Genomic DNA, 12915 nt, shown 5'->3' with positions numbered 1-12915 from the left:
GGACTACAATTGTGTTTGCTCAGAAAAGGTAGAATCTAGCTGCTTTAAAGCAATACCTTCCAATATTCAAATCAGCTATTTTAGGGACCCTCTTTACTAAAGTGAACTAAAGGAAGTTAGCATGTACTACGTTCCATGTGGCCCACAGGTATAAAACAGGTCACCCAGTATTTAGCACGCATTAAGCTGATTTATTTACTTATTTATTGGTATTTATTAACCGCCTTTATGAAGAGACTCACCCAAGGCAGTGTACAGCAGGTAAAACTTACAATTCTGTTTACAGCATAACAATAGAAATGGCCCAAGAATAAACATAAATACAATAATTGAGGTAAACTTGGAAATGGCAAAATCAAAACTTAATAACAGGACTACTATGAAACAGTATCAAAAATATACACATTTAACAACACTGAAATTCAAGTACCAGAGATATAATACAATGTTGGCATAATAATAATGATACATTAATAAGCATACATCAGAACGCTCAACTAACAGATATGATGCTAATGCTTTTCTATAATACAGATTACCACATAGCTGAGGGACCAAGAGCAGATATATGATGGGAACAAGATGCGTGGTACAGAGTCAGTGTTACTACAGGGCTACATTTAAAATTCTCTGTTTGATTTTCAAGGTCCTCAGACAAAATGGGCCAGAGTATGTAAAGAATAAGTTAGCCCTTTACACAGCTTTAAGACCTCTAAGGTCATCTCAAGGATCAGCACTATCTGTACCTTTGTCAAAAGAAATTGTATGATGTGATACCTGCCAGCAAGTCTTCTCAGCTAAGTATAACTCGAGACTACCTCTACTTCTGGAAAGGGAACGGGACTTGATATACCGCCTTTCTACAACTACATTTGAAGCTGTTTACATAGTATATGCAGGTACTTATTTGTACCTAAGGCAATGGAGGGTTAAGTGACTTGCCCAGAGTCACAAGGAGCTGCTGTGGGAATCAAACCTAGTTCCTCAGGATCAAAGTCCACTCCTCATCAGATGAAAGTGTCTGGCTCTTCCCCCAAGCCTTTAATACATAGAGTGACTGACTGACTATACACTCACTCTGCACCTGGACTAGCCTGCTACACATACTGCAACTTGGATCAGTTCCTTATCTCTTGACTGACTGAAGTTAAAGGGCCCCTTAGTGAATATAATTTTACGGACAACAGGATTGTATTCTATGGTTAAAACACCCCAGATGCAACAGGTCTTCATAAATAATACCTGCACTGTTTCCCATACTATGACCAGTGCAGAAACACAACTGCTAAGGAATCTAACAAAATACAAATATTTTCTGTTTTAGTAGACTGCACCATGAAAGCTCATTCTCCAAGGTTTTTTTGTTTTGGGTTTTTTTTTTTTTTTTTTTTAGAGAAAGTATTGAGTATATCACACTGTTGGAGTAGCCTAGTGGTTAGTGCAGTGGACTTTGATCCTGGGGAACTGAGTTCGATTCCCACTGCAGCTCCTTGTGACTCTGGGCAAGTCACTTAACCCTCCATTGCCCCTGGAACAAAATAAGTACCTGAATATATGTAAACCGCTTTGAATGTAGTTGCAAAAACCTCAGAAAGGCGGTATATCAAGTCCCATTTCCCTTCCCTTCTTGAAGTTTTAAAACTATAGGAGTCTACCTATAGGAGTGGAGGAGTGGCCTAGTGGTTAGGGTGGTGGACTTTGGTCCTGGGGAACTGAGTTCGATTCCCACTTCAGGCACAAGCAGCTCCTTGTGACTCTGGGCAAGTCACTTAACCCTCCATTGCCCCATGTAAGCTGCATTGAGCGGGAAAGCGCGGGGTACAAAATGTAACAAAAAATAAAATAAATACCCTAGCTAACAGAGGTATTTTTAAATTTTCCTAATTCAGTCCTCAAGGACCTATTTTACTACCTTAAATATGAGAGTAGGGCAGGGGTCCAAGAGATAAAGTTGGTTCATCTGATATAATTCTTAGTCTCTGCAATAAAGGCTTCATAAATACGGTACTAAAATCTCTCTTTAGACAGTCATTGCCAACCCAATCCTCAGGGCACACCTAGTCCCTTCAGATTTTCAAGATATTCACAATGAATGTTCATGAGTTAGACTATGTCAAGATTCACAATAACAGTCAAACCTCAAATTCTTCATCCAAGTAAACAAAACACAGGGGTCCTTTTACCAACGTGCGCTGAAAAATGGGCTGCGCTAGTGTACGCGCGTGTTTTGGGCAAACACAGATTCATTTTTCAGCGTGCCTGTAAAAAAGGCCTTTTTAAAATTTTTGCTGAAGATGGACGCGCGGCAAAATAAAAACTGGCACGCGCCCATTTGGGTGCGAGACCTTACCGCCACCCACTGACTTAGCAGTAACCGTGCGGTAATCGTCTATGCGCGTAGAATGAAGATTACCGTCCGGTTTCCGCCGCACACAGGAAAATAAAAAACTACTTTCCAGCGCACGCAAAAAACGAAATTATCGCCTGGGCCACACAGTAGCCAGGCGGTGACTCTAAGTTGGCGTGCGCAGCACGCGTGTATGTGCCTACGCAGCTTAGTAAAAGGGCCCCACAGTCTTTGTTATCAGACACAGATGATCGTGTTTTACAAAAATTATTCTCGATCCAAATTCACTTTATATTTCACCAGATCTCTGCGGTACCACTCCAGCCGCTCACAAACTCATCGCTGCCTAAGCTTTATGCACCACATCAGCAGTCTATTGTTTACTGAAAATTTTCCAAGAGCTTATCCAAGTAACAAGAGTAGTAATTCGCCCCCCCCCCCCCCCCAGTCAAAATCATTTAACCAGCCAGGAATGGCACCTGGCCTGTTAAACGGAACTTAGCCAGCTATCAGTGAATTTTCAGCAGGGCACACTAAACTAGTCAAGTTTTCAAGATATCCAAAAGATAGTATTGTGTACCAAGAAGGAAGTGCTTACAAATCTCTCTCATACATAGTCATTATAGATATACTAAAAACCTGACTGGCTGGGTGTGCCTTGAAAACTGGGTTTATAACTATTGATTTAGAGGGCTGACTGGGGGAGGGAATGAAGCAAGCCTCAGGCAGCTGTATTCCTATCTGAAATAACTTTTCTGTACAATGCTATATACATCTAGTAGCACTGTAGATATAAAAGATATAGTATTAAGAGTGAAACTGGGGGTCAACTGTTTTTGAAATCTTTTATGAAATCAGGATCCCAGTGACTAGGAAAAGCCTAGATAAACATGATCATCTCTGGGAAAAGATGACTAAAGTCGCAGATCCAAAATGCTGAGGATGAGCTATGTTCATGTCATGGGTCCATAAGCAGTATGAACTTCTGTAACTTTTTTTTTTTTTTTTTACTTTTCACATAGTAGATGACGGCAGAAAAGACCTGCATGGTCCATCCAGTCTGCCCAACAAGATAACTCATATGTGCTACTTTTTGTGTATACCCTACTTTGATTTGTACCTGTCCTCTTCAGGGCACAGACTGTATAAGTCTGCCCAGCACTATCCCCGCCTCCCAACCACTGGCTCTGGCACAGACCGTATAAGTCTGCCCAGCACTATCCCCACCTCCCAACCACCAGCCCCGCCTCCCACCACCGGTTCTGGCACAGACCGTATAAGTCTGCCCAGCACTATCCCCGCCTCCCAACCACCAGCCCCGCCTCCCACCACCGGCTCTGGCACAGACCGTATAAGTCTGCCCAGCACTACCCCTGCCTCCCACCACCGGCTCTGGCACAGACCGAATAAGTCTGCCCAGCACTATCCCCGCCTCCCAACCACCAACCCCGCCTCCCACCACCGGCTCTGGCACAGACTGTATAAGTCTGCCCAGCATATCCCCGCCTCCCGATCTCGACTAAGCTCCTGAGGATCCATTACAAATTGTTTGCTCTAACAGAATTCACTAAAACTTACTTTTTTTTTTTTTTTTACTTTAGTCACCTTTTCCCAGAGATGGTCTCGCCACTCCTTTTTACACTCTCCTGCTTATCTACTATGGCTAGGATTCATTTTAAGATATTACATTGTTTGGCTCCTAATTATATGAATATTTGGGTTAACTTGGTATGTTCAATACCAACAGCTGTGTTCAACTGATCAATGTAGTGTTAACACTCCCAGCTGTTAGTCTAAAATCTATCTTCAAAAACACAACAAACAATGTACAGACGGTACCGATCCAGACATGTTGAACAGCTTTCTACTTGATTTTGTATAGTTAAAATCTGCCACTTGATTTTATGGCAACAAACTAATTTAATTTAAATACAGGCTTTTATAGCCCACAACTTTTGACCAGAGCAGGTTTCGATATAAAATTCCTAAATAGTCATAAAACCTTTCATAATCCCAAAAATCAATATACCCCCCCTCCCCCCCACTTTATTTACAATAATATTCTTTATAAAGCCATGTATTCGGTTTCTTTCAAAAAGCCTCAATCATCTGAGTTTTTCAGTGCCACTGGGAAGTTTGTTCCAAAGTACAGGAACTGCACCAGAAAAACACTGCGCCTGTGTTCTCTTCAACCTAAAATTCCTCGTCTGAGAAATTCCAGTTATGAATATACTAGGAAAGCAACTCTCCTGTAGAGGTGCACACTTTCAAACAATTCTTCAGGTCAATTGATTCAATCCCATGCAAAAACCTTAAACACCAGACATAATAAAAAGAACTCCAGACTCCAATGTAGCCTATAAAGCAAAGGAGCAGCCTTGATCCACATTTTCTTATAATATTCTGGATCAGTTTTAACTTCTTAAGTACTGTCTTTGAAGTCCTAGATATATATACTGTAGCACTGAAAATCAATATGACTCAATACAGTCACTTGCACCACCGTACGAAAAGTATGAAGGTAATACCTCAGCTATCGCACAAGCTTCAGCTTTACCCAGGCCTTTTCACTATCGATCAATCTGAGTGGCCAACGAAAGCGAGGATGACTGAAGACTCCCTAACTTTTTAAACTCAGTTTTAACCTATGTGTAATTAATTCAAACAATTCACCACATGCAATTCTATAGGCAATGTGGCATGCCCTCCCCAGTATTTGTTTTAGTCACAATCGGACCAACACAAATAATCATGTCAAGGCACGACAAATCCCAGGTCACCATGGTGCCTAGAAATCGCACCCTGGTGCCCAAGATATCTTGCCCCCAAATTTTTATTACTTACTTTTGTGCTGTATTAGAAAACATTTCCTCCCTGTCTGCAGTGGTTCAGTTTACTGTTGTAAGCTTGAGTCATATGATGAAGCAAGCTCGGGTACTCTGGCAGGATTCAAACCACGAGAGCACCCAAACTTCCTGCATCGCACAGCTCCAACTTACAACAATGAGCTGAACCACTGTGGGTAAGTAAGAAAGTAGCAAGCTGCCCAATGGCAAGATGCAAGAGAGACTGACTGCATGAAGGCTGGGGGGGGGGGTGAATAATGAGACAGACTGCATGAAGGCTGGGGGGTGGTGAGTTATGAGAGACAGAGAGAGACTGAGTGAAGGGGTGAAGGGGAGGGGGGATATGAGAGGCAGAGGTGAGGACCCATGCCATGATGACAGGCGAAACAAAGGCCATTACGTCTTTGCTTCACCTATCAGTTGGGTAACGTCACACTGCCGACAAGCTTCTGGAAGGGAAACTTGTGGTTTTGGGCTGTAATGTGCAGTGATACCTTAAAGGACTGCTTTACTAAACGCAGAGACTTAGGGCCCTGTTTACTAAGCCGCACTACAGGCGTGTTAGCGTTTTTAGCATGTGCTGTGAAGGCGCCCACAATATTCCTACACAGTGTGCGCTAATTTTGTGCACGTGCTTAAAAACTGTAGCACACCTTAGTTAAACAGGGCCCGTATTTTCAAAGACTTACAAAATTCCATTGGTTACCTGATAAGTAGTAGTACGATTGAAGTTTGTAAGTCTAAATGCTTTGAAAATGAGCCCCTTAGTAAATCAGTTTCTAAAGGAACCACTGCTGATCATAGAGAGGATTACACCCCCCCCCCCCCCCCCAATATACACACTTCAGATTTCACTGTGAACAAGTTTGGGTGTGGGGTGGAGGGGAAACGAAAAAGGTTTCAGCTCTAGCTCCTAAGTTTTGGGATTGGCTCCTAGATTCAGTAAAAATTTGTCAAGGCCTGAATTATATACATTTCCACTGTATGTTAAAAATGTGGCTCTTTAAAAGGTCAATACCAATTAAATTTTGTTAATATCTTGTTTAAATAATTTTGATTTTAATCTAATGTATAAATTCCTGTGTTCTTTGCAATTCACCTTGAGCCATCATTATCGGTTAAGCAGAACATAAATGCACAAATTAAATTAAAAATATAATTAAATTAATACCAGGCTGGAAGCAACAAAAGTCAAGTTCAATTTCTCTCACTTTGGTACAGATATTAACTGTAACCTTGCATAACTAAAATGTATTTCCTTGTACCTTGCATGCCCATTTAAACTAATGGGGGGGGGGGGGGGGAGGAGGAGAAACAGATCTATTGTACAGCACCAAAATACACTGCCATCACTATTTAAAAATACACTCAGAGGGCCATAATCAAGACGTTTCTAAAAAGCTTGCAAAAGGTGAAAATCCATCCTTTTTTTTTAAATCTAAGTTTCCCAAACAAAACTCAGAGCTTAGCTCAATACACTACAAATCTTATTCACATCTGTTTATGCCCAAGTATGTATGTACGTAGCTGTCAGAAATCAATAATGTTTAAACTGAAAATAGCACATGCTTTAAACCGCATCAAGCTTGCCCAGAGCCAGCTATCTTTTTTCCAGATAGCAGTGCTTATCTGCTGCACGTTCGGATGCTTCCCTTCTGCATTCCCGCTTAACCTCTCATGACTTCGTGGGGAAAAGTCATTGTGCGGGACGAATAACTGGATGCCAGGGAAGCACGGCCACAGAGGTGTCAGGGGTCTTCTTGACAGCTTACTTTACCTTCCCTACCCTCCCATAGGAAGCTACAGCGCACGTGACATCTGGTGCTCCCCGGCAGCCAATCAGAACAAGCCATCCACTCGGGCAAACACTTCATTCATAAAAAAAAATACCAGCAGCATATCATCTTTCTTTTTCGCCTGGATATCTGAAAAGTGCCATGCCCGGGGCCTAAAGCGAAATGGCACGTGACCCAGCCACATCACCCCGCTGAGCTACAGGGGTTCAAGTTCAAGAACTGCGAGAATAACCAGGCGATCGCAATGGGCACAGGTGCACGAGCAATGCAAGAATAAGCGGGTTACTTACGGCAGCCATCCTCATCGCTGTTATCCGAGCAATCGTCCTCCTCGTCGCACCGCCACACGGAAGGGATGCAGCGCTCGTTCCGGCACAGAAATTGGTTCTCCTCGCATTCTTTTGTAATCTCTGCGGCTCCTGAGTAAAGGGGGGAGGGGGGGAGATTAAATTAATGCGTACAGCCCCCCTCTCCCTCAAGCACTAGCATACATCAAGACATAGGCCTTTCCGCTTTATTTTCTGTACTGTAAATTATAAGGGGCTGATTGTTAACGCTGCACAGCGCAAACCTAACCCAAAAACTTTGTTTTTTTTAATTTAGGAGGTAGCTCTTTCCGGAATGCCCTACTTGTATCTCTTAAATGGAAATACGGAACTCAGTGATATGCGTATTTCTTGAGGTTTCCTTTAGAAATGACCAATATAAAATCACGGAATGATGGTGCATTGTTTTTATATACTTTAGTTAAATTTATTAAACTAATTCTTCAGTCTCCTCGATGTCAATTTAAAAATATCTAAAGACTAAAATCAAAACAAGGAACTAGTGCACCCATTTAACGAGTTAATACAAATTTAAACAAAATGTAAAAGTAATGTGTACCATTGACAAAGCATACACAACATAGCCTGTTATTTCATACCTTTAAATAATATTAATGCAATGTTACTTTAAACAAAACTACATTAGCATTTATTCGCCAAATTGTCAGAAACCATTTTTTTTTTCGTAAACGCTGATCACAAAATAGCCACGCTGCCTTGATGTAAGCACTCCTTCCATCTTAGAAACAAAAGATTATTAAAAATAACTGCATCAGCACAGCTGGCTTAATTTTCTCCTTTCATGATCAAAAAGAAGCCAGATCCCTGTCAATTCAGCGAAACCAGCTATTTCACGTACCAAGGCGTCTCAGCAAACTATCAAGGTCCACACAGAAGAAAAAAAAATTAAAATTATGAAAAGGCAGTAAAGTGCTTTTCAATCCAACCGCATTGTATGCCGAGGCATTTATATTGCCAAGCTAAGAATGCAGCCAGCCAGTCAGCAGTGAAACATATGCATGTGCCCATATAATGCTAGGCAAGCAGGTAATTACGGGTCTTGACAGCAACGTCTACGTTCAAGATGCAGAACAATAAGCGGCTCTTACCTTTCGGAATTTGCCATAGGAGATGAAGAAGGAGCGCCCGGATGAATCCCGACCACGTCATGCTCTTATAACCCGACTGACCGGCGTGCTTCCAGCGGGAGCCGAAAAAATGCTGGCGACAAGTCTCTCTGCTTCCTACTGCACGCATGGGTTTGAACTGGCTAGGCTGCTGCTTCCCTCTGGGCGGGGCCTATGCTCGCCAACCTATGGCTGCGCGACTCCCGTCGCTCCCCTCAGCCAAGCCTGGAGCTAGGCGCGCGCTGGTCCCCTTCAACTTCAGCGCCAGCGGCAGAGGCTCTCCACTGTGTGGCCGCCGGAGGAACAGGTTCCCGCAGAAAACTACAAACATGACGGACGCTGTTCAGATGGCTCTGCTGTTAGTTAACCCTTTTGTGACAAGGTGTGAACACCATGTATTATTCTTCCCTGTCATAAGGGTAGGTTGCAACCCCCCCCCCTTCAAATGATCCAGGTGCTGGTGCGGAATTGGCTTCTGTCTCCCACCGCTAAGATGACCACCCTAGTCCCCCCCCCCCCCCAACTAAGCTGGGAAAACACTGATTACTCTCTGTTCTGTATTTTAAAATCAGCGTCGCTGTAGCCAGTGGGTTGCTGGAAGAGGAGAGGGACGGAGGTTCCTGAGTCATTTGGTGCAAATTATTAGCTTGTTTGTTTTAAAAATATTAATGTGTACCTTTAATCGGACGTATTAGATTGTAAGCTCTTTGAGCAGGGACTGTCTTTCTTCTATGTTTGTGCAGCGCTGCGTATGCCTTGTAGCGCTATAGAAATGCTAAATAGTAATAGTAGTAGTAGTACGTAGCAGGTTATGGTGGCATTGAATGTTGTGTATGGTAAAAGAAAGCAGTTGGACCACGACCAAGGGGTTAAAAGGGTATACAGGGAGGCCAAGGCTATCAATCATGTGGCATTATGGTATACAGCCCAGAGTACTGATAGAACTAAAAAATAAAATTGCACGTCTATTATTAGTAATTTGTAACTATCTTTACAATCGAGCATGGTACCTAAGATGGGAGGGTAGCCTGGGAAATTATGGAATAGTGGAACCTGATGTCTGCCAGGCAAAACGGTAGAGACTATTATAAAGAACAAAATTGCTGAATATATACATACTAACAATAAGCTGAAATGTGCTTACACACTAAATTCTCTTCAAATTATGTAGTGTTGAGTGAGTGAATACACTGTTTTTCTTTTTTTTTTTTTCTTCATTTTCTTATTTAAATATTCGTGGGGGGGGGGGGGGGGGGACAGAAACAAGGCTTTGGTTAGAAAAGAACAAAGATGGATTTATACACTGCAAACCCTTGAACCACAGGGATTAAATTCTATAATTGAATGGTTTGCGTTTTTCTAACCCAGTATCAGGTGTATATACCTTCATAATTATGCACAGGTATTGATAATTAATGTCAATTAATTGAGAGGTTTAAATATCCATGCATTTCCTCTAATCACTGCTTTCACTTCCGGTGCCACATGAGCAATGGACATCATTGTATAAGGGTTGTGCCGGTGTTTCTTTTCTTTATATGTATTATATCTGCTTACACCATATAAGTTTAAGTAATTTTCGTGGTATATTTTGGATTACAGGCATTATGATTTGCTGTTAGTTACTTGGCCCCCTGAGGAAGCTAATTGCAGAGTGAAACGGTGAGCCCCATTGGGCAAAATTTGCAAAAGCTAAGTAACATTATTTATGTATTTAAGCGATTGCCTAATATCACGTGTAGTTGATTTTTTAGGAGATTCATTTAACTTTATACAGAGCCCCTTACTACACACAAGTGGAGTTTTCTAGATCAGTGATAATAACGGAGTCAACATGCACGCTGGCATTGAGTGTAATCTTCACGCTGCTGCCATGCGGTGACTATTGAGGTCGTTTCTCCACTTTAAATAAGAAAAAGAAGAAAAAAGAAAATCAGTGTATTCATTCACTCAACACTACGTAATTTGAAGAGAATTGAGTGTGTAAGCACATTTCAGCTTATTGTTAGTATTATTACTCCCTTTTGCTGAAATTTCATCTGGTGTTATCTGTATGAACATATACATAAGTATAAATTAATGGGACAAAGCCAACATGAATTCAGCCAAGGGAAATCTTCCCTCACTAATCTGTTACATTTCTTTGACCAGGTCAATAAACATATAGATACAGGCGAGCTAGTTGATATGTATCTGGATTTTCAGAATGTAATTGATAAAGTACCTCATGAAGGACTGAGGAAATCAAATGGGATGGAGGCAGTGAACTATTGTGGATTAAGAACCTGTTAAAAGATAGAAAACAGTTGGATGGTCAACATTCTCAGTGGGGAAGGATAAACAATGGAGTTCACTACAAAAGTAAAAAAATGAGAGCGGTAACAAACAATATATCAAAATCCACAAACATAGTTCCACCTATACAAAGGAAAATATCTCTAGGATAATCATCAAAATAACATATATATCAAAAAAGGAAGGAAAAAAGCTAGGATTTTTAGCACAGCTGATCGGAAATAAGCAAATGTGCTAGCTGACAGTGTATATAAGTGAAAACATTCAAGCATTACTATGACAGTCTGACAGGGTGGGAGGATGGGGGTGGGTCGGAGGTATGCATGGGGACATCAAAGCATATCATTGATATTCTAACAGGATGGGTGTGGATAGGTGAGGGGTGGGGTGATCAACAGAGACATACAGCTTTATGGTTTATAATGGGCTAGGAACCCCATGCATACCTCCTACCCACCCCCATCCTCCCACCCTGTCAGACTGTCATAGTAATGCTTGAATGTTTTCACTTACAGTGGGGGAAATAAGTATTTGATCCCTTGCTGATTTTGTAAGTTTGCCCACTGACAAAGACATGAGCAGCCCATAATTGAAGGGTAGGTTATTGGTAACAGTGAGAGATAGCACATCACAAATTAAATCCGGAAAATCACATTGTGGAAAGTATATGAATTTATTTGCATTCTGCAGAGGGAAATAAGTATTTAATCCCTCTGGCAAACAAGACCTAATACTTGGTGGCAAAACCCTTGTTGGCAAGCACAGCAGTCAGACGTCTTCTGTAGTTGATGATGAGGTTTGCACACATGTCAGGAGGAATTTTGGTCCACTCCTCTTTGCAGATCATCTCTAAATCATTAAGAGTTCTGGGCTGTCGCTTGGCAACTCGCAGCTTCAGCTCCCTCCATAAGTTTTCAATGGGATTAAGGTCTGGTGACTGGCTAGGCCACTCCATGACCCTAATGTGCTTCTTCCTGAGCCACTCCTTTGTTGCCTTGGCTGTATGTTTTGGGTCATTGTCGTGCTGGAAGACCCAGCCACGACCCATTTTTAAGGCCCTGGCGGAGGGAAGGAGGTTGTCACTCAGAATTGTACGGTACATGGCCCCATCCATTCTCCCATTGATGCGGTGAAGTAGTCCTGTGCCCTTAGCAGAGAAACACCCCCAAAACATAACATTTCCATCTCCATGCTTGACAGTGGGGACGGTGTTCTTTGGGTCATAGGCAGCATTTCTCTTCCTCCAAACACGGCGAGTTGAGTTCATGCCAAAGAGCTCAATTTTTGTCTCATCTGACCACAGCACCTTCTCCCAATCACTCTCGGCATCATCCAGGTGTTCACTGGCAAACTTCAGACGGGCCGTCACATGTGCCTTCTGGAGCAGGGGGACCTTGCGGGCACTGCAGGATTGCAATCCGTTATGTCGTAATGTGTTACCAATGGTTTTCGTGGTGACAGTGGTCCCAGCTGCCTTGAGATCATTGACAAGTTCCCCCCTTGTAGTTGTAGGCTGATTTCTAACCTTCCTCATGATCAAGGATACCCCACGAGGTGAGATTTTGCGTGGAGCCCCAGATCTTTGTCGATTGACAGTCATTTTGTACTTCTTCCATTTTCTTACTATGGCACCAACAGTTGTCTCCTTCTCGCCCAGCGTCTTACTGATGGTTTTGTAGCCCATTCCAGCCTTGTGCAGGTGTATGATCTTGTCCCTGACATCCTTAGACAGCTCCTTGCTCTTGGCCATTTTGTAGAGGTTAGAGTCTGACTGATTCACTGAGTCTGTGGACAGGTGTCTTTCATACAGGTGACCATTGCCGACAGCTGTCTGTCATGCAGGTAACGAGTTGATTTGGAGCATCTACCTGGTCTGTAGGGGCCAGATCTCTTACTGGTTGGTGGGGGATCAAATACTTATTTCCCTCTGCAGAATGCAAATAAATTCATATACTTTCCACAATGTGATTTTCCGGATTTAATTTGTGATGTGCTATCTCTCACTGTTACCAATAACCTACCCTTCAATTATGGGCTGCTCATGTCTTTGTCAGTGGGCAAACTTACAAAATCAGCAAGGGATCAAATACTTATTTCCCCCACTGTATATACACTGTCAGCTAGCACATTTGCTTATTTCCGATCTGAGGAAGAAGGGCAACCTTCGAAAGCTAATCA

At 42.3% G+C, this 12915-nt stretch overlaps 1 protein-coding gene across 1 annotated transcript in view; it reads right to left on the bottom strand.

Annotated features, from left to right (window-relative positions):
• Positions 1 to 8590, bottom strand: part of LOC115459496 (low-density lipoprotein receptor-related protein 8-like) — a 522792-nt gene extending 514202 nt beyond the window's left edge. Inside the window, exons 1-2 of the mRNA XM_030189301.1 lie at positions 8425 to 8590; positions 7280 to 7408 (exon numbers count right to left, since the gene is read on the bottom strand). Of these exons, the coding sequence (XP_030045161.1) occupies positions 7280 to 7408; positions 8425 to 8572 (277 nt within the window). The 5' untranslated portion in view covers positions 8573 to 8590. The remainder of the gene's footprint in view (positions 1 to 7279; positions 7409 to 8424) is intronic.
• Between the last annotated feature and the right edge of the window lie 4325 nt (positions 8591 to 12915).

The sequence above is a fragment of the Microcaecilia unicolor genome, unplaced genomic scaffold, assembly GCF_901765095.1.
Source record: "Microcaecilia unicolor unplaced genomic scaffold, aMicUni1.1, whole genome shotgun sequence".
Lineage (NCBI taxonomy): Eukaryota > Metazoa > Chordata > Amphibia > Gymnophiona > Siphonopidae > Microcaecilia > Microcaecilia unicolor.
This window is presented reverse-complemented; position numbering and strand designations above follow the sequence as displayed.